Here is a 21,545-nt window from a genome sequence, read left to right as displayed (position 1 = left end):
GCATCTTGTTCACAAAAATCAAATCTGCCATTTTTAAGACCCGGCAACGAGGGAAATGGTTAGGGAAAAAAAACAGTGCTGTGGTTCCCGAGTCTGACGAAAAGCGACAGACCAAGCAGCAGGTATATCATTGCCTCGACGTCCACCTTTGTTGTAGCATTTGTGTTGCATACTAATTGCGTCACGGGACGCTCAGCTGTGTTGCTGTGACAACAACGGCAAACATTAGGTGGGACACGATTGTAATGGAAAACTAGTCAATCCGAGTAGAGTTGTGACAAGTAGGACAGAGTAGGTACTAATGGAAAAGGGGCTTAAGTTGAGCTCACTAAGACTGCAGCAGAAGGGCTTTTGCCGCTGTGGAGACCGTAAAGTTTCCGTCCACAGGATGAGGAACTTGCTGGAGAGTAGTATCCACCTCTACATCCATTTTCTGCCACTTCTCTGCTTAGACCGCCACCCCTGAAAGCAGAGTTGCCTGGACCTCCCTCTCCCTGGCCACCTCTAGCTCTTCCAAGGGACATAGAGGCTTTCCTAGACCACAAAGTAATCCCCCCAGGGTGTTCTGGGCTTGTCGCCAGTAGGACACGCCCAAACCACATCAGCTGGCTTCTTTCAATGTAGAGGGGTAGCAGATCTACTCTGAGCCCCTCCCGAATGACCAAACGCTTCACCCTTTCTCTAATAGACCTTTTCCACTAGTACCTACTCAACTTAAAAGTACGGGGTTTCAGTTGTTTCTCATTACAATTGAGTACTAATGTGTGTGGACTTGTTATAGCAAATGACATCATTTGTATGCGACACAAACTGCACAACAGTGGAAGTTGAGATATGGTATTCTGCTGCTCGGTGCGTGGCTTTTTGTTAGACAAGGACCACGTTGGTTTTTTTTGTTTTTTGTTTTTTATTTAGTCATTTACTTCATTGCCATGTTTCAAAATTGGCGGATTTTTGTGAGGAGCCACCCTCATGAGTCATCAAAATTTGTCACTGTCTGGCCACCGGTGGCATACAGTCCAACGCTTCATTTTTGGATCATTTCAGATTAAGTGGAAACCGTCTAAGTAGATACAACAAAAAGCACCCGGTACCAGGTCCTACAACCTAATTGAAAAAGCTTAAAATCCAAGTTGAGTTAAACTGAGCTGTGAAGGTACTAGGAGAGCTCCCATAAAGCTCCTTTTCCACAACACCCTACAAAGGAAGGTCGTTTCAGCCGCTTGCAACCACTGCTCATGGTTATAGATTAAAGTTGTAACGTAGATTGACTGGTAAATCAGCAGCGTTGCTGTCACACTCGGCTCTCTTTACCATAACAGACTGATATAGAATCCACATCACTACCAATCCATGCCAATGTTTGCATTTACTGCTTTACTCTACTCTGTTGTAAAGAAGTCCCCAGGATACTTGAACTGCTACCATTGGAGTAGCAATCTGCCTTGACCCGGAGTGGGCACATCACCTTCTTCTGGCACCAGACTTGGAGATGCTAATTCACATTCCTGTTATTTCACACTCGGATGCAGTTTGCTCCAATGCATGCTGAGGTCAGCTACTGATGAATCCAGAAGAAATCATCCGCAAAAGGCAGAGGTAATCCTGAGGTCACCAAACTGGTAACCATCTGCTGCTTGGCTGTGCCTAGAAAGTCTGTCCATAAAGGTTATGAACCAAGTCGGTAACAAAAGTATATGGTATCTTAAGATTGTGTGGTTGTGCTTGCTTTTGTGTCCATGTGTGCCCAAACACACCCTGTACCCCTACCGCCACCACAGTTTAATTATTTGGGGAACTAAATTGAATATCATCGTTTTAGTGCTGTTAATCATCTTCCTCTTGAATCAATAATTTAACCTTAAAGAAATATGCTTAGAGATGCTTGAAATGATTGCCTCATAGCAGTGTCTGTCTGTTAGGGATAATGCGACTGCAGAGAAAACATTGTAGCCTTACTCACACTGAAGGAAAAACGTGCTTTTACATTTGAGTGGATTTTTGTACAGATTGAACAAGCTCTCTAAATGCCAGATAATTGTGTTCTACATTAAGCACAGTACTTCAGTGGTGCGTTTTAATGTGATTAGGTGGTGATCGCCTCCCTCCACCCATTTCTTTGTTCCCTTTTTATTGCTGCTTTTTAGTTTCTAGTTGGTTTAAGGCACAAGACACAACACAGATGAGTTCAAATCAATTCTTGCTGCTATATTTAAATCTAATGTGTAAGTTTCCTACGATTCCTGAATGTTTTTTTACCTACAACGGGAAGATCTGCTTTTACTGTGATAATGTTAAGAGGGAATCTGGAAGAAAGGTTCTAAAACAAAAGATACATAATCAAGCTCTGAACACAAGTAGCATCTAGAGAGTCTGTCAGTTACTGCTTTCTGTCATTAGTGTTTTCATGTGCAGCAGTATAGACTGTGTAAAACGAAGGGCACAGATCAGATCAGCTTTAACACTTTTAGAGGAGCAAATGAAAATGCCCATTTAAGCCAAGCTACAGAGCATGCTGTGTATGCTCTGTGTACACAGTGTCCTTTCTTGTGTACGTTTGGTTTATGTTAGGCGAATATTGTCCGCTTTCTCTCATGCATGCTAATCCACTGACCTTGGCAGTGTGTGGATCGTGGTTCAAAAACAGAGGAGGGGCAGCAAGAAGGGGTGGGGCTGGGGGGCTGGGGGTGGTTGTTCAGAGCAAAGGCTGGTGAGGTTTTAGACATGCTCCAATGGCCACCTAAAACCCAGCAAGGACACGCCCACTGATCCTGAAAGAAAAGCGGTCTGTGGCTTCCAGCAGAGGTGGCACTCACAAGTGCCTGCATACAAAAACCATAACGGCCACAACAATGGAAGGTAATTGCAGCACATCAACCCTGTCTCTTTCAGATGTTTTAATGGACTCATCACTCGCACGGTCCAGAGAATGTACAGAAAAGTTTAAACTTTCAAATTTCGATTAGGAACATTTGATTTAAGGGAAATAGCAAGCAGTGCGAAATGATGGTCGTAGCGAATAATTTAGATGGACAGCAAGGAATGTGAGGTTAAAGAGTGTCATTAGGCAATTTTGGATTGCTGTGCTGGAGTGTACATTTGGTTAGCCTAATCACTATTAAAAAGTTAACAGCAGAGGTTCTGAGTTTTTCCATTGCTGTAACACAAAAAGGCTTTTTCTTGTTCGACTGTAACATGAAAAAGCTTTAATTTGGTTTCTGTGGCGCTGAATCTGCATTGTAGTGGACTTGTCTGAGAACAAATGGCTTTTGCACACACTTCTGTCAAAAAGGCATTCTTTCAAGAATTTATTTATTTATTTAAAACGAGAATGACAAAACAAACAAAAAGGAAAACCACTGGGGGAAATAAGACGCCCAACAACAATTTACTGCTCATTGTCCATGCATGACAATTTGCAGTAAAAACAACTCATTCCATAGGAAAAAATGGACAGACACAGCAAACGGTCCTGAAAATAAAACACAAAGACTAAATAGCTTGAAACAAACGGGATGTCATTTGTCTTTATACACGTTCTGCTTATTAATGAAAGGTTTTACATCTTTTGTAAACACTTGAGTTTTTCATGAGTTTTTCTTCCTAAACAACCGTTCCAGCTATTTGGCATTTGAGAAATGAAATGAAATAATGCCGTTCATTGTTTTCAAAATGTTTCTTTCAGGATTGCTACCTAGTAGAATGTAGACCCACCTTAAGGTAGGGCTGCACAATTAATTACATTTTAATCTTCATCACAATTTTATCACATGATATTGCATGTGATATTGGACCTCACAAATCACCATCTAATGCCAATCATGCACCGCATGGCTTGCAGTGTCTTACGAGTAACACTACGTTAAGACAAGTATTCACCAAAAATCAAAGGTCTTGCACAGCATAATGCAGAGAGCTCGTCCTCTGAAGCAGATCATCTGTTCGGAAATGCTTTGGATTTAGGGCAAGTGATGTTAACCAAGAACAAATCCTACGCAACAAGTAGAGTTGTGTCTGCACGGAAAGCAACACAACTGACTTATTAAAACGCACCACAAACTGCAGTGTGACGAATGCCTGAAGGCCATGAAATGTTTGGTTTACAAGAAATGACTTCAAATCGCAACTCCTTTAAACCTGCTGCATCACGAGGAGATTTACTTCTCTGCTGGCTCTATTGTTTACACTTGTGTCTGTAATGGTCTAACTGTACATAATGGCTAGCTCAGAGCAGGTTTGCCCTTCTCTAGCAGAGACCATGACTGTTTGACTTCCTATGGATTCTGCTGACGATGACTTGAAATTTGTGGAACTTCTGACATCTTTTCTTTTTTCTTTTTTTTTTCTTTTTTTTGTGCTTAAAGCCACTTGAATAGCAACACTTTTTTCCTCACTATTGAATTGCACATGTGTTCTGGTTGTTGGGTTTTTTTCCCTCTGGAAAAAAGTACTTTGAATAAATTGCATTAAAACCTGGTGTCCATATGGTGATATGATTATATGCCAGAACTGATTCATATAACAGCACCAACATTTCAGAATGCAGTGCACTTTATTAAAAAAAAAAAAAAAAAAAAGGTGTCTACTCTTGCACTTTTCAGGAAACTCTTTGGATTTTACCTTTCAGTTTAGGCTGTACTGAAATGGTTAAAAGCAGCCGTCTCATGTATCTTTCATTAGAAGTCTGAACTTTCCTGACTTGCTTCCAGTATTTAATGCACTCCATATGCATTTTACTCCTGCTATAGTGGATGTGTGTGGAAAAGAGACTCACGTGTGTCCTCCAGTGCAGTGTCTCACTGCATATCTTCTGTGTTTTCTGTGATAAAGTCACTTTTTTCTTTTTTTTTTCTCCTTTCTTTTAATAGTTTGCTTTTTAAAAAAAAAAAAAAAAAAAATCAGCCACTTTATCAGTCTTTAGGTTGTGATGCTTTTGAACCATGGCAGGTCAATGTAACCCTTATGCTCAAGTGTGGAGACTAGTGCAGCTGATCCTGAACTCACCAGGCTTCTGATATCAGCAGGGCTATTAGAAACAAACATGACGGTAGAAGAGCAAGAGGAAAAGCATGCAGCCCTTCATCCAAGGTGTCTGAGTGTGTGGGTGAAAAGCCATTAGTGTAAACCAGTGTGCTTGACCACTTCTCATCCTTGGTCACTATGTGGTGGATGAGTGGAGAGCATGAGACTCTGTGCGACTCCAGCCTGCTCTTCTCATCAAGAGCCTCTCCAGAGACATGCATGCACACATGTACGCACTCACCAGGTTGTGTTTATGCTGTCGTAGCACTCTAAAAGACTTTCAGCACATGCCAGTCCTAAGTGTGTGTACTTTGTAAACTGAGAGCAGTTCCACTGGTGCCCATCAACATGTACTTTGATGGGATTCTAACTCCAGCAGAAACTAAGCTGTAAGTGTTGCAAGCCAGCTAGATTTGGACATTTGTGCTATGGACTTGCATGACTCTTTGTTCCCCCCCTATTCAAATCCAATTGGGTGGGTCATAGTTATCAAGCAATTCAGTTAGCACTCCCGTCTATAGAAGGGAGTGTAAGTGAACCTCTTTAGCACAAGCAAAAATGACAGTGGTTGGATTGATTACCATTACCTGTTTTTTGTTTTGTTTTTGTTTTTTTGTTTTCTTATTTCATTAAATATTTTAACGGCAATTACTTCGCCACAAATTTTTGTGTAGCTAATTAGCTCCTCCAAATATTAATGCAGTTCCCTAATTTTTCTCAGGACTTTTCATCAAGCATCAGTTCAGGATGTTAACTCTTCAGTGCCCTCCTGAAACACCTGGCAAATTGGCCTTCCCATTAGCCTCTTTTGTGCTTTAATGCTGGGCAATATGAAACATTTATACCTGCTTCACATCATATGAATCACATCAGCCTGTTACAGCTTTAAAATCTGTAGAATAGAGGTGGGCTTAATTCCCTCAATCACTGATACTACTGCGAGAAAGTCTCAGTATTGAATTCAGTGAATTCTTAAACAGATTCATCACACATTTTAGTTCTTGGCACATAAATACAGGGGTATGTGCATTTGTGCTACTGTTACATCTTGGCGTCACTTGTCTGCAATAGCAACTCTTAGCACTTGCGGAGATTTCACACCTATTGGAGTCTAAAACTAGTTTTCCCATCTGTTTCTTCAAATTATAGGAGCACTTGTTTTTGTTGAAACATTACATCGCTATGATAAGTATTACTTTTTCCTGTTGACACAGAGTAGCTAATGGCCCACCACCCACTTGTGCCATACAGAACTTGAACCAAATGTGCCCTTGGAGCTAAAGCAAGCAGGCAAACTGTAAACACTGCAGGAGTTTATTGTTAATATCTTAAATGTGGTGGTATTGCCCACCCCCACTAAAGAGGATGGAGGAGGAGTGTTTGAAAAGGCACCACACACGACAAGCACAGGCACGTCTGCTTTGAATTGAGTGAGGAAAATGATGCCAAATGTTTGTCTCCTCCTCTCTCCCTCTCTGAGTTTCAAGGTCTGTGTTTGAATAACTCACTCAGATACCTCATCATCAGGATTTTGTAAGCTTTCAGCTGTGATGGAACACTGCGCCACATCGCCTTGCTGGTCTGAGTGTTGGGCGGGCGCATGCCAGTTCTGAGTGCATCAGGATGACACCTAAGAGCCTTTAATTACAGGGCATGCTGTCTCTGTCAGCTCCTCTGCTTTTAGAGCCATGCTGTGCTTTATGCACTGACCTCATCCTTGTTACATATGTGTTGGACAGATGTTTTCTTCTTCAGCTGGTGAAGGAAGCTTTTTCAAGAATTGCATGGCTTGTAGGCTACACACATTTCAAACAAACATTCTGCCGTTGCACGGTTTTCTGTTGCTGCTCCGATGTATTTATGCACCTGTAACCATATGGCATTATTAACACTTTTTTTTTTTTCTCCATTTAAAAAAAAAAAAAAAAAAAGCATAATCCTCACATGCAAACAAACACTGGACTTGCACACTGTCAGGCTCTGGTTATTATCTGCAAGGCCCAGCTGTCTCTCAGTATGACATGCACACACTCACACACACATTAAGACATGAGCAGACCAGACAGCATATTCACTCACACATCTACAAGTGCAGCAAAGCCGTTATTACAAACACCACAGTACAAGTAAGCCTCATGGCCTGGCTTTGTGGATACTGTAGAGTTCAGTACTGTCAGCTTTATTTCCCATCCAGTAAAGTCAATTTTTCTTTTTTCTTTTTTCTTGACTTTTCATTTTAAAAGGAATATCTTTTAGACACTACTTGGATAAAGATGCTGTTTGCAAACCTGCCACATACACGTGACATTGAAGAAGTGCAGAACTGCAATATCTCCCAGAATTGGCGTCACGTTTCTTTAACGGAAACAGAATCTACTCGGATAGCCCTAGTCATTTTTATTTTCCTGTGGTGTTTCCCAGTTAGTACCCCCTGCTCCTCTAACACACTTTGTCTCCTCATCAGAGGTCCGACTGTGCAGACAAACTGTTTCTGTGCTGACTTGGCAGGTAAACTACAGCAGTAGAGATCAGATCGGAGCCGCTCTGCTTTTGGTTGCCAGTAGTCACCGGCGATGAAATAACATCACTTCGCCTAAGCATCGGGAGCAGCAGAGCTGAGATGACCTTGAAGCGACTTCTGTCGGCTTCTGTCAGCTCCAGCACTGCTATCAAACCCTTTGTCAAATCATGTCAAACAGAGAGCCTTGAAGCTGTGCACTCTTGTGTAGCTTTATTTAGCTGAGGGCAGAGATAGTGTTTGTTTTGCTTTGCTTTTTTTCTTTAAATATATAAATTGGTGCCTTGCATGCAAGATAAGCCAAGCTCTGTCTGAGATTGATATCAGCTTTGTTACCCTCTCCTCCTTTTGGTTTTCTCATCCTAGCTGCAAGCGAGCCCCTTTGTCCCCATTGCCCCCTTGTGCCTTGTGACTTGGCTCATGCTGCTATAGTAAATCTGGGGCATGTTTACACTCAGTGTTCTGGCAGGCGTATACCTACCAAGTCACCCCACCCTAAAATCTCCCATTAAACCTTTTGAAAAAAATTTATCCTGTGCCATTTTTCTCCCCCCCCCCCCCCCCCCCCCCTTTAAATGTGATTCCTGCCAAAGTGCTACCATGAATAGTATTTCTCAGTAACACTACATCTGCAAGCTGGCGCCCTGAGGATATCTTAGTTACCTCGATGGTGAGTAAGCACCCACTGAACTTGCGCAGCTGTGATGTGAATAAAGGGATTCAGAGGAAAGTAAATCCTACTGTATTCCTTTTGTTTTTCTCAAGGTCTGGGTTCCTGTTAAAAGAACAGATGAACCTTTTTTAGAACTGTACTTCTGAAAGTTTATTTCTGAAAGTTGCATGAGCAGATTGATTTTTCTCATGTGTGCATTATAAATATGACCTTCAGCCAGCTGCAGCACCACTTGGCTTACCACATAAAGGCTGTAAACAAGGAAATAAAAGGTAATGGGCTGTATACAAAAAACGGACATATGTTGTGACCTCCACCAACTGGTGTGTGCTCTGCTGAAGCTTTGAGTTTATGTTACCATGCTTTTTTTTTTTTTCTTTAAGCCAGAAGTCACGTTTGAGTTAGAGGTAATCATGAAGTTATGAGCGAACACTGGCTAGCTTAGTTAGAAAAGTGCATCCACAGACGTATGCATTAGTGCTAAGTAACTTAATTACATTTAACTACACAGTAAATGATGATTTTTGTCTGATGCTTACACTGAAAAAGCGCAAAGTCACACACATCAAAAAAGGTCACCTCCTAGTCTCTCCTAGCGCTAGAAACCCATCAAAGTAACAGACAGCTAACGACTAGCACCACCCGTGGTGGTGGGTCAAAGCAGGCCAGCATATTTAAATCCTGGCAGACCAATGGGCTTTTGAAGCCAACTCAGAAGTGCCTGAAATCCATTAGCCAATGAGGAACACGGTCAAACGCACCCCTCCTTGTGACATCCACTTCCTTGCAACCACAATGATGACATTAGAAACAGCATCTCAAGGGTTCAAAATTGGACTATAGAAATCAGAGGTGATGTCTCAATAGCTATGTATATAATATAGGTATTTTTTGGGGGGGCTATGCTCCAGTACTACTTGCCTTTTCAGCTTTTCCTCCAAGCAGACAAGCACTTATTGGAACCAGTAAACACTGCTCACATTGCAACATTCACATACACACATCGCATTTTAGGCTCTGTTGTGCACACTGGAATTCATATCTATAGGCTTATATACATATTAGAATATATTAAATCCCCTCCATAAACATATTTAATATATGAAAAATAGGAGGATATGCATTTGCATTGGCTGGCTTACAAATCTCTTCTTAAATTCATGACGTATGTAGCCACTCATTGTGTGCGCACAGAATTAGTTTGATTCCCTGACTCTCAAGCAAACAGTTCCGTAATCACAAAGCATCTGTTTGCTGAAATCCTCTGTGATCTGATTTCTTCCTGCCATCTCTAACTCCAGCGAAATGAAGAAAATCACAGTGAATAAATACATTTAATACGCTTGCAAAATTGAATTCCACATAATTAATAACTGGGAGGTGATTAAGTCTCAGTGGAGACGAGACATCGGGCTCTTGGATGCTGTGTTAGTGCTGCATGCAGACCTTGTTCTGCACTCTCCATAACCATGGAGAATTCAGGCAAATCACCTTATTTGACTTCCATGTTGGAATTCAGAGAACCTGCTAACTAATTCAGCATGTTAACACCAGGAATAAAACAGTTATATTGCTGGTAGGTGTGATGTGATGACCATTGGCAGAGGTTGATGGCCTCACTTGGTGACAGCCAGCTGATTAAACAAGCGGGTGATGAATGGAACTGGAGCCTGGCTGTGAAATGACCTGCAGTTGCTGCTGCTGTCTGTGGATGCCCGGTGTTCTGCTGCAATCATGTCAAAACACACAAGCGATCTACTGCATCATAAACTTCAGAAATCTCCCTCAAAAACCAGCCTCTGAAGGGAGGAGCTTTGGTTTTTCTTTCTGAAATCCCTGCAGCTTGACACAACTCTGACATTTGTTACTATTTGACCTTCTGCTCTTATCAGAAATCCATCTCAAAGTGCTTTGAAAATAAGCTCTCTTTCCTCCGTCTGCATGTTTCTTCATAGTTCAACATCTCAATCCAGTCTTCCTGGTTACAACTCCCACTCAGTACCCCAACCTCAAACCCAACCTCCTGCTAAGTTGCCTCATCCTGCTTCCAGAGTAAAAGTTTCATGACTTTGCCCTCCCCCTTGCTCATTATTCCATTGTCTGTCTAAGAGATTGTCACTGTGATTTATGTCAGGGAGTTTTAATATGCGGTGGAAAGGCTGTTTTTTGGTTCTAGTGAATGTCCAAAACCCAGGGGAATCCTGACAATCGCAATCTATGATATGTCCCCCTGTTGAGAGGAGACATTGCACTCCTTTGTCTGCAGGGTCTGCTGGGACTGAGTGTACCTCACTTTATGAGCATTTAAGGATATTTTAGCACATTTAATTTACCCTGAAATAAAACCAGTTTTTCGTTCTCTTTACAGGAAAAATTCAATTTCTTCCTGTCCAGAAGGACACCTGCATGACTATAGGAAATATGCTTTATTATTATAATTATTTTGTATCCCCTCCCCATAATTTTAATGATGGGACCCTGGTCTCCATTGACTCCAGATGTCACAATGTTTTCAACAGAACGAGCACTGTAACAGCAGAAAGAGCCTAAACATTGATTGTGGAAAAGATGTGGCTTGTGCAGCTGGCTTTCACTCCCACAAGGGGAAGACCATCATCTGCCAAAGTGCCTTGAGTGTTAGATGAACCATTTGTTTGTGAGCATATTGAAAAGTTTAAGTCATGGGTTGTAGGGTTGTAAACATTTATTGCAGCTTTATCAGCTCCATTTGCATTATGGGCCAATGCACCACCTGGTAGTGTTGAGGGAAAACTTCTTGCTGGTGTCTTTTTTTTTTTTTTTTTTTTTTCTCTTTCTGTCAGAAGTGTCTAAATTTGAATCCAGCTTACTGGTTATACATGTGGAAAAGGCTGTAAATGGTTTAACAGCAGCAAATATTAGTGTTTACGACCTCAGATTCGAGCCAGTAATCTTATTTGGACAAGCAAATGGAGTCCGTGACCTCCAGTGTTTTGGCTCGCAAAGGACACAGAGTGTGTTTTAATATGTTTGGAACGGGAGGCAAGAGATAAACATTTACAAAGATGGTCAAAAGCTGCAAAGAGTGGGATGCGTGTAGGCAGAGAATGCACTGATCTTATATTACACGCACTTGGTCAGCTTTTCTGAGCTGAGAAAACGAATGTCAAATATGACGCAATAACATTCATCTACAAAAAGATGGGCCCCACTTGATTGTGATTTGTCCAAACCCTGAAAGTCTTGAATAAAACGCTTTATTGGGTTTTGTTTTGCTTTTATATTTGGTCTGTTTGAAGTGTATTATACGGTTAGTCCAAGCGAAAAGTGACCAATTGTCAGACCTCCCGCTGCCTATAAAAGCTGTCTCCAAAAATGAATCCAATCCTCTTCACAGTAGAAAGCAGTAAAAAGCTTCTGATGCCACTATTGAGAACACTGAGTCCTCTGTGATGCTAAGGGAAATGCTATAAAAGGAGCAATGTGTACATAAAGTCTGTATTTAATCAGAAGAATCATTTGAAGCTGCAGGAAATCGAGCAATGTGGGGAAAAAGTAGCTCATTTGACTTCTGGCCCACTGCTTAAGAGATCTTTTTGAAGAAGCTGCAGAATCAGGGAGATTTAGATTAGTGTTGAGCAAAGGAAGCTTTTACCCTGCTGCCAGTAATGATTCGAACGAAAAGGGGGTCGGCCAGCACAGAGAAGCGTAGACATGGCTCAGTGGTGTGTGTCTTCTCATGGAGAAGCTGGTGGCTGCGACTAAAGAAGCGAAGAAGACTGCCGCCTCCAAGAGTGAGGCTCAAGGAAGACGGGTTTGATAAGAGTTCACGTTGTGTGTCATAAAATTAATTTGACTGAATCTCGCAAGCAAGTGTTGGCTGTAGTTTTGGTTTGTGGTTCTTTATGTAACCTTGAGATTCTCAGTTTTTTGGAGTGCTAAAACAGAAGTTCCTGTCAGCTTAAGGAACAGTTGTCTTCTGCTCATCTCAGGTTGGAATTTGAATGTCAGAGGCCTGCAGAAAAGCGGGAGACATGTCATGGTGTTCTGCAGGGGTTGACTGACAGTTCTGGGTTAAACAGGTGTCCATGATTAAGTGCTACTGAGTGCATGGACTTAAAAGCCCCCCTCCTTAAAATAAAATCAGATCAGTCATCTTTTTTTCTGTGTGTGTGTGTGTGTGTGGTCTTTTTCCAGATGCAAAGGAAAGATCAGCTAAGAGGTTCTCGGCAAACGGCGTCTTTAATTACACCTCTCTGCTGCTCAGCCAGGAAGACGACATGCTGTATGTGGGAGCCAGGGAGGCACTGTTCGCCCTCAGCCTCTCAGACATCAGCAAAATCAAGCTGCAGAAGAACGTGAGTGTAACAAAATGCCTCATCCGAGTCCAAATTGCATGTTTAAAACACGAATTGCTGGTTCACCAGGCTCGCACATGTGACAAACTTTGCTGGTAGATAGTTCAGGGAGAATATCTAAAGCTCTGAATTACCACTTTATGGACTTGTCATTAATTTGAGCTGTAGGCCGATGGTGTTAAATAAATAAATCCTGGCAATTTTCACCATATTTTTTTAATATAGTCAAGAGAGTAGATAAAGTTAAATTAAAGTTTTAAAAAAAAGTGTGGAAACACCTGCTCAGTCTCTTTACTATTTGGACTTCTGTTGCCATGAATCGGTGACTTTTCTCAGAGCAGCGACGCTCACAGTTTAGACGACTGCAGCGAGTCATAAAAACTTTGAGCACAAACATAAACAGTTATGGTGACGTGCAGACGTCACAGTTTGTGCGAGCAGTGGCCGATGCGTCAGACACAAGCACAGCTTTATGTACAAATTTGAGTTTCTGTTTTGTTTGATCTGCCACAGTTATTGTTTGACAGCGGGTGCCATTAAGGGAGTACGTCTTGTCGTTAGTCCTTAACCAGTCAGCGTACAATAACAGAACTCTTTTATAGACAAAGTCGACCTCTCTCTAAGAGTAGATGAAATGATGTCACTAGTGTTTTCATTTGGATTTCAGCATAAAATCAAACTCTTCTCTAAAATCAGGTAAAAATAATATTTTAGCAACCAATCGAGGACGATCTTAAAAGCACTCCATGCATATCGAAGCCCATTTTAGTACAGTGGAAGTGGATATGCTCTCTATAGATTGGCTCTGAATCTGTGGGTTTCCACTATCTATCACATGACTTATTCAGGGTTTCTTTCTCTGCTTCAGCTGACATGGGGCACTCCTGCTGGAAAAAGAGACGAGTGTAGCTTCAAAGGGAAGAACCTGGAGGTGAGAGACATTTTCTTCTGTTTGTTTGAGCAGTGTTGTAAGGGGGGGAGAAATTACGGTGGAGCTGTGTGTTGACAAACCTTTCCATCAGTTACAAATGGATTCATCAAGTGTGCAGGCTCACTGGGGAATTGCTCTTTCTTCTTCTTCTGTCTGTCTCTTACCTTGTTGTCATGCCAGCTGTTGTATCTCTGGGCGACAAGCCTCAGTAATCTGTGTAAATCTCTGGTTTGTGTAATACAAAAAACTCACCAGGCAAAGTGCTGTGTGTGAGGTTTTCCCAGCAGTATTTGAGGAGAGGAGGAATATTTTTCTGTTTCTGTCGAATAATATTTACATTTCCTGCTCTGAAAGATTTGCTTATGATTAGGAGTATTATAGGCAGATTTTTAAGGGGCTCTCGAGAAGATCACATTCAATTCTCAGAATTTCTTGTGATTTTTATGGACCTGACACACTCTCCATTTGTTCTCTCCAGACTGATTGCTTCAATTACGTCAAAATTCTTCTGCGGCTGAATAGCACTCATCTCTATGTGTGTGGCACCTATGCCTTCAGTCCTGTCTGCGCCTACATAGTAAGTAATGACCTCTCAATCTACCCATTGTTCACCTGCAAGACTTGATTTTCTCCCATCATTAAAACGAGTCTTAATTTATTCCATTCCTCTCCTCTCACAAGAACAGGATTGAATTTTATAAATATTTTTTCGGGGTACTCTTTAGGAATCAAGCCCCCTTTATCCACCATGTCAGTATTGGATCTGTTGTTATCCAAGCGTTACCAAATCCTGTTGAGGCACTTGAGCCAGACAAGTCAACAGGGGGTACACGAGCTGTGTGGTTTCCAGATAGAGGGGAAGCAGTAGGTCTGTTTATCTAGCAGAGGAGTACATTTTGGAGTGATGGCAACCGGCAGTAGAGTTTGGCAACAGCGCAGCTTCTCAAAGCAGGGCATTAAACTCTGCCCTTTGACGTCAGAGTCTCAGACTGAGGATCGCTTGGCAGGACGTTAGGCCCAGATCTGGGATTCCAAGCAAGTCTGAGTTGGTCTGGGTGAACACTCGTCTTGTTGACGGAGTCCACAACTCTGTGTGTCACCCAGGGCATTCCTCGCGGCCAGACGATCTGAGATGTATAGTATTACCAGTGAGGGATGTTTTATTTATTTCTTTTTTTACCACTTCTCACAGAACGTTTTATGGTCAGCCAAAAAGATACAGTAACAATCAAATGAAAGACACAAGTTTAAACAAGCTTAAGATTAAAACAACATCTAATAATAAAGAAGCATGGGAATATTTCTCAGCAACAGAGGAACTCCGTGCTGTCCTTTTTGATTAAAATTAATATCATCACTGCAAATTGTCTTTATATATTATTTATGTGTCCTGTGACAATGCTCCTATTCCCATGTGTGCATTAAATGCTTTAACGATAGATGTAATTGTTCTTGCTGTGTGGCAGCAGAGGAATCTCTTTTTTAAAACTATATAAATGAAGTGATGGGAATGGAAAATCTTCCATCCTCTTCCTGTGTAAAAATGTATTACAAAGTTAAGCTCAAGCTTTTGCAGCCTTAAGACCTCAGAGTGCTCGAGGCTCTAAAACTGTTCACAATGAAGACCTCATGAGAAGCTCACTTTGATTAGCCAGACCAGTGTGTAGCAGTGGAAACGGCAATTGCTCTCCATATATGTATTCTGTGATTCAGTGTCCTCATACCCTCTGTCAGCTTTATCAAACAGGACTAGAAGCTCAGACAAACAAGGCCGAATGCTGTCTGACGGACCAGCTACATTTAGATTTAGTGCATAAACTTATGCCACGCGCTCTTGATACAAGTCTGAGGCTATTCAGTGTTTTATCGACATGTCTTCCAAATGCATGTGCAAGTGTTGGACGTGATTCTAACGCTTCAAATGAAAGCGTCACGATGCACGCTTTCTGATTAGCCAACATGCTGTCACTTTTTCCCTTACACAGAGCAGACCACAGTGTGTAGCAGTGGAAATGTCAATTGTCCTCCATATATTTTCTTGTAATTCACTGTTCTCGCTCCCTTTGTCAGGCTTTTGAAAAGGCACCGGCTAAAGCCTGATAGACTGACTGCATTTTGATTCAGTGCAGTGTCTATCACCCACAGCAAAAGTTGTCCATTTTGATTGGACCTCATGGGCTATTGGAATTTGACATGTCCAATCACTGAAAGTCACTTCCTAACAGGACAACATGACATCTTATTTAACTTGTAAAAGCATCCACGGTCTCGCTGGCTGCAGAAGTTTTTAATATACATGCACTGGGAACAGAGTCTGACCAGTATGTTTTTCATACCAAACCATTCTTTGATAAGGCCTCAGTCAAATAAGCCTGAAGGCCAGTGTGAGTGCCCAACTGCCAAGGGGAAGGGGAACATTCTCCATTCATGGTTTGCATTGAATTTTTTTCGAGTTTCACTATACTCGAGAAATGTTTGCAGGCAAGTCCATTCAAATTAAGGACGACTGCAACAACCTGCTAGCAGCCAAAGCAATCTTAAGCAGTTTTTTGGTAAACAATTTTAGCTTGCAATTGGCAGCTTCCAGAAAACCACTCACCAACCAGTCAGGAATACAGATTTTTCTCCAGTGACCTGTGACTGGAAGAAGATCTTTGATGAGTTTCTAGACTTATTTGACTGAGGGTTTTAAAGAAATGTCTGTGGAAACTCAAAATGGGACTAAAAATACTGAAACATATAAAAGATACAGGCTTGTTTTGTTGAAGTCAGACTTCAGTGGAAGTTCAGTAACTGTTTCACGTGTGTATTATTTATGTTTCTCTAAGAGGTTGGAAAGAAAAGCAACTGGACTTGTTGGAGTTTCTTGAGGGTTTCACCTCTCCTCCGAGAAGCTTCTTCATATTATTTATGGTTTTGTTTTTGTATTAAGTATTCAAGTATTTTTGGGAGAGACTGTGAAATTAAAATCAGAAATGATGAGAAATACTGGAAGATGGATAAATAAAGTATATTTCTACAATAAATGAATCGTTTGTGTTTGAGTCAAAATGATTTTCTGCCTTTGCTATCTCTGGCACACGGCTCTAAATTCACGTGTACCTGCTTATGATGTAAATCAAAATTTTATGTTGTGTTTTTTTGTTTTTGTTTTTAAAGCAAAATTTGCCAGAATAGCTGGTCACTGCAGAATTTGGAAAAGCATGCCTCTCGACCCATGTCGGAAATGTTTCAGGGAATATTTGGAGCAAGGGATTAGCGAATATTTATGGAAGTAGAGCTGAGGATAAAGTATGGTAGCCGTGTTCACAGTAATGAAGGCAAAGTGCAGCTCAGTGATGTTTTTTTTAGACAACAGCTCAACAGCAATAAAATGTCAGCACTCTGCTACGAAGGTTAATCTTTTGGTAAGATGCCTTTATTGTCCAGTTTTGTGAGATTTTTGATTTACTGTCTCTTTCTTTAAAGTTGGTTGGTACATTAGATATAGTTTTCCTTTTCATACTAATGAAATAGCCTGTTTGCTTGTGACAGAGGGTACACAGAAGAAACCTTCTATTAATCAGACAGCCCGTCAATGGTCCGACGGCGATTTCAAGCGACCAAACATCCAAAATGTCAGCGTGTATTGTGATGGAGAAAATGATCTTGAGACCACTGAGCTCACTTTAACTCACCATTTTACTATAAGTAGAATTTAATTGGCCTGAGCCTCAGGGACATTTGCTGTTTGTGTCTGCCTCCAGAATACGTCAACATTCACACTGGAGAGAGATGAAGAGGGCGAGGTCATGATGGAAGATGGGCGCAGTCGCTGCCCCTTTAATCCAGAGTATAAATCAACTGCCATCATTGTTGGTATGTATTAATGCGCACTTATATGAATGGCTTCCTTTTAGACGGGGAAAGCGGGCGCAGCTGTTTCTGAAACTATTTTGATGGCAACTCCATCTTTGATTCAGTAATGAGTCATGATGTGCCTGCTAATGTTGTTTGTCTGCGTCAGACTCTCTGATAAATAGCCAGACAGCAGCAGACATTGTTTTTGTTGAACTTCTTTAACAAGCAATTAGTAAATAATTGAACTGGATATGAAGAGGAGAAATGATTTGTCTATTCTCACTCAGACTGTTATGTGCTAACATTTCACTTTATTACCGACTTCAACTCCAGCCTGTTATTATTTCTTTGTCATGTGTTATTTTTATTGATTCCAAATTCAGTTCAATCTTTCTCTTCCTTTGTTCTCCTCCAGATGGTGAATTATATACTGGTACTGTTAGTAACTTTCAAGGGAATGAACCAGTCATTTACAAGAGTTTGGGTCAGGGAACTGCTCTGAAGACAGAGAACTCCTTAAAATGGCTGCAAGGTAAACTCCCATGTGTTTTTTTCCTTCCACAAATCTTCCATTATGTACCGACCACTGCAGATAAGCTCCAAAAAGCAGCGATCATTAGCGAGGCACATTCACTAATGCATGCAGACGGAGAGCAAAGACAAGCGCTTGTAGATTGCGGGAGCCCAGCCTATCAGCCGTTGCACATGCACATCAAAACAACCTCATCCGGCTGCCACTGCTTTCGCCAGAGTAAGCTGCGCACAATTAAGACTCCTCTTGTCTTCTGATCTTTAGGTAATTCATGCAGACTGCTCCTGATGAGGCATCTGAGTACAATTATAAAGAGGATTCTGTTTCCTCTTCCCTTGCAGGATTGTATCACAGCTTGTTGGTGCAGACACTGACTTTTTCCAAATTTATCATGGCAGAAAAAAGTGGGGGGGGAGTTTCCCTGTGTCGATTATAAAGGTGCAACGCAGCTGTCTAACCACACGTTTGCTTTTGTGTTTTTCTATCTCTAACAGATCCCGTCTTTGTTGGGTCAGCTTACATCGAGGAGAGTCAGCCTATAGGCAACTCTGTGGGCGACGACGACAAGATTTACTTCTTCTTTAGTGAGGCGGGAAAAGAATTTGACTTCTTTGACAACACCATAGTGTCGAGGATTGCTCGCGTGTGTAAGGTAATGTACACGGGGTAAGGGTGAGGCGATTACACAAAATGATCATGCAAAAGTATGAGGCACAGCAGGGCTCAAGCTTCCTGTTCTTAATCCTGGCACAATTGCCTCAAAACAAGATGGGACACTCCCATGTCAAAGCACATTAGGTAACATTAACTGTATATTATGCCTGAGTAATTGCAATGGAAACATGTCACTGGTGCATTTAAACTTTTCTCTATTTAACTGTACAGGCATGTTTTCAGCAGATATAGTTTCCCCTTGCCTGAATCATTGCCTCGTCTCAGGCTCCCTCCCTCCCCTTTCTCTGCAATGTCATATCCCACTCTCCTTCCATCTCCCTCACAATGTCAGCTGCACTTGTCCATCCCTCCAGCTCCTTGCCGTTCCTCCGCCAGCCCTTTGAGCTTTGCAGGCATTATTAGTATTCAAGAGTGCTTCACAGCAATATGAAATGCTTCTTCCACCCTACTATATGGCCTGTTTTCTTGCATGCAAACTGTAGCAACTGCAGAATTCACTGGGATCATTTAAACCATTGACGTCATTCCTCCTCCGTCCGCTTCTCTCCTCAAGAGTTCAGTTTGGTTGATCAGCCTGGGTAATCAGCCACAAACTCCATTCCCTTTCACCTGTCGTCAGATCAGTTAAAAGGCTATGAAGCTGCATGATATACATGCACTCAGCGTCCCTACCTGACTGATGTCTCTTGTTCATGGAGGCAGTAATGTGAGTAATCGTGGGGACAGCATGTAATCTTAAGTGACAGCTTAATGACTTAGTCCTACTAGGCTCTGGAACTCGGTGCGGCGACACCTCGTGCTGCCGGCAGAGCACCTCCTGGGTTCTATATATGGAAATCATTGACAGAAGTGCCCCCAGACTGTGGCAACTTGCTGCAGATGAACTGTGCAATAGAGACAGAAGAATAGCTTTCTCTGCTCTGTAAAGCACCATTATTTCACAGGAATGCAGCAGCTCCCTTTTTACTTTCTGACGTCTTTTCAGTAGAAGCTCTTCTATAGCAATATGGTAGTGCTGCTTGTGGTTTATTACCCATTTTACAGGGTGAATAATGCATCAATACGTGATTTGCATTTTCTTTTTTCTTTCTTTTTTTTGTATCTTAGGTGGCCCGATTATTTACAGCGCCACATTTTTACTTTAGTTCCTCTCCCTTTTTTTTTTTAAAGGCCATCTTTCCTTAAAGTCAACTTACTGCTGATTGGCTGCCCTTCCCAAACAGATGTTTGAATAGCAGATGGGTGGAGCTTCTGCGGCTGAGATGACCACATTAGGGGCATCCACTCGCGTCAAGATTGAGGAGTCTAAAGTCTGAGCCAGTGATTCACAGGGATTACTTGTATAGCCGCTGACCTGAAAATGGCGACTATGTTTATGCTGTCCAACAGTATAAATAAAGAAATATAGGACCACTTAAAGCATGTTTTAAAAAGAGAAAAATCCTTGTTTCTTGGCGTCTTGGCTTCACTAAAGGCCTTGCCAGCTATTTGCAGTCATGTTTCCAATGCAAAATATTTATGCATGTACAAACAACTATTGCTAGATTCCTAACCTAAGATGACAGATTTACACTTGTTTTTTTGCAGGAGACCTCTGAGATAATGAAGTTCTCTGAAATGGTCATTCACTCTGAATATAAAAATATTTTGTACATGTTCAGATTTGAGGTATAAGACTCAATATTTGATTGGAAATTGTGTCACTGTGGCATATGAGGGTTTAATTACCTCTGTGAGCTGTGTGTGAACTGCATAGGTGAGCAGTGATCTCGGCGGCCACAGTGTAGAACACGCTCCCTGTTGTTTTGAGAATGATAGTAAGCAGCTGTTCCTTTCACCATGTGTAGTATCCCTGCCTCTCCCATGACCCCTTAGGAAGGTGCACCTCACAGTTGGAAGTGTCTTTAGTAGAGAAAATCTAAGACTAAATCAAGACCGGCACAAAAATTCCCACTTTTTTTTTTCTTTTCTTTTTTTATGTCAGTGTATCAAATATAAATGTGTGTCTTGTGTGCTCCTCTGCTGAGGAGTGAGTGCTAAACTCAGATTAAGTAAAGCTGAGGTATGAAGACCCCTCCCTTTTGGCAGGCTCCAAATCTAATGCACTTTTGCAAACTGTCAGAAAACACGCACTCCCTTTTCTTTCTGTGTCAGTCCTGATATGTTGGTATGCGGTTTTATTTAATATATCAAAACCATGTTGCGTGTCATAGTTTATCTTGACGGACACTTAGAAAAAGAGAGTATGTTTCTTGTTAGATAAGATTAATTTAATGGTATTCTAACTACTGTTTTACTTACATTTTCTAAATAATTCTACTTATTCTACTACTTTTTTCCTTCTCCCAGTCTTTCCGATCTGCCCCCGCTCCCTTCTTGCCCTCCTCCTTTCTTTTGTTTATTCAGGTGTGCGCTCTGAAGGGCTGTGAAAAGTGGGCATGTTATAAATACTGCATGGCGCAATTTTCTTTACCTCGTGATCTATTACATCTCAGGTTGATGAGAATCTTGGATGTAATAAATACTATGAGAGTCGGCTAATGCCGCACAAGGAAGCGGGTTTATTTTCAGAGGGCAGCTATCAGAGGGGAGTGGTCGATGCGATTGTACAAGCTGTGCATCGGAGCACGGCAACAATAGCAGTGGACAGCTGAGAGAGCAGGAATGTGGTCTCCTCATTATGTGGACGGGCTACTACCTCAGCTTAGTAATTGGCTCCCAGGCCCTACATCATTCCCACGAGGGTGGCTTCACCTCACTCTTGAGCAATGTGATTGTTTGTGCGTGTGACAGCACATGGAGGAGGAAACGGAGGTAGTTATAGTTTTGCACTTTATTACCTCCTCACTCCTTGTGTGGTTATTTAGGAGTTGTTTTGGGTTTGGGAGACCATGCTGACGGGAACATTTGGATTTGAGGGAGGAAAGCTGTCTTGAGCATGGGCGAGGTCTCTTGTTTTCGGTCCTGCTCTTCCTCCCCTTCCTCCTAGTCGTGCTCCTCTAGTGTTTTCAAGCTTG

General features: G+C 41.7%; 1 protein-coding gene across 1 annotated transcript in view; it reads left to right on the top strand.

Moving 5' to 3' along the window:
• The window catches only part of sema4bb (sema domain, immunoglobulin domain (Ig), transmembrane domain (TM) and short cytoplasmic domain, (semaphorin) 4Bb), a 49,206-nt gene that overhangs the window by 18,744 nt on the left and 8,917 nt on the right, over positions 1–21,545 (top strand). Inside the window, exons 3-8 of the mRNA XM_085352926.1 lie at positions 12,390–12,550; positions 13,419–13,481; positions 13,960–14,058; positions 17,228–17,339; positions 17,737–17,853; positions 18,348–18,505. Of these exons, the coding sequence (XP_085209052.1) occupies positions 12,390–12,550; positions 13,419–13,481; positions 13,960–14,058; positions 17,228–17,339; positions 17,737–17,853; positions 18,348–18,505 (710 nt within the window). The remainder of the gene's footprint in view (positions 1–12,389; positions 12,551–13,418; positions 13,482–13,959; positions 14,059–17,227; positions 17,340–17,736; positions 17,854–18,347; positions 18,506–21,545) is intronic.

This window comes from Diplotaxodon limnothrissa, linkage group LG1, assembly GCF_057381915.1.
Source record: "Diplotaxodon limnothrissa isolate DT_005_m linkage group LG1, D_limnothrissa_male_GT1.1, whole genome shotgun sequence".
Classification (NCBI taxonomy): Eukaryota; Metazoa; Chordata; class Actinopteri; order Cichliformes; family Cichlidae; genus Diplotaxodon; species Diplotaxodon limnothrissa.
The sequence above is the reverse complement of the archived record's forward strand: the minus strand, read 5'-3'. Positions and strand labels throughout refer to the sequence as shown.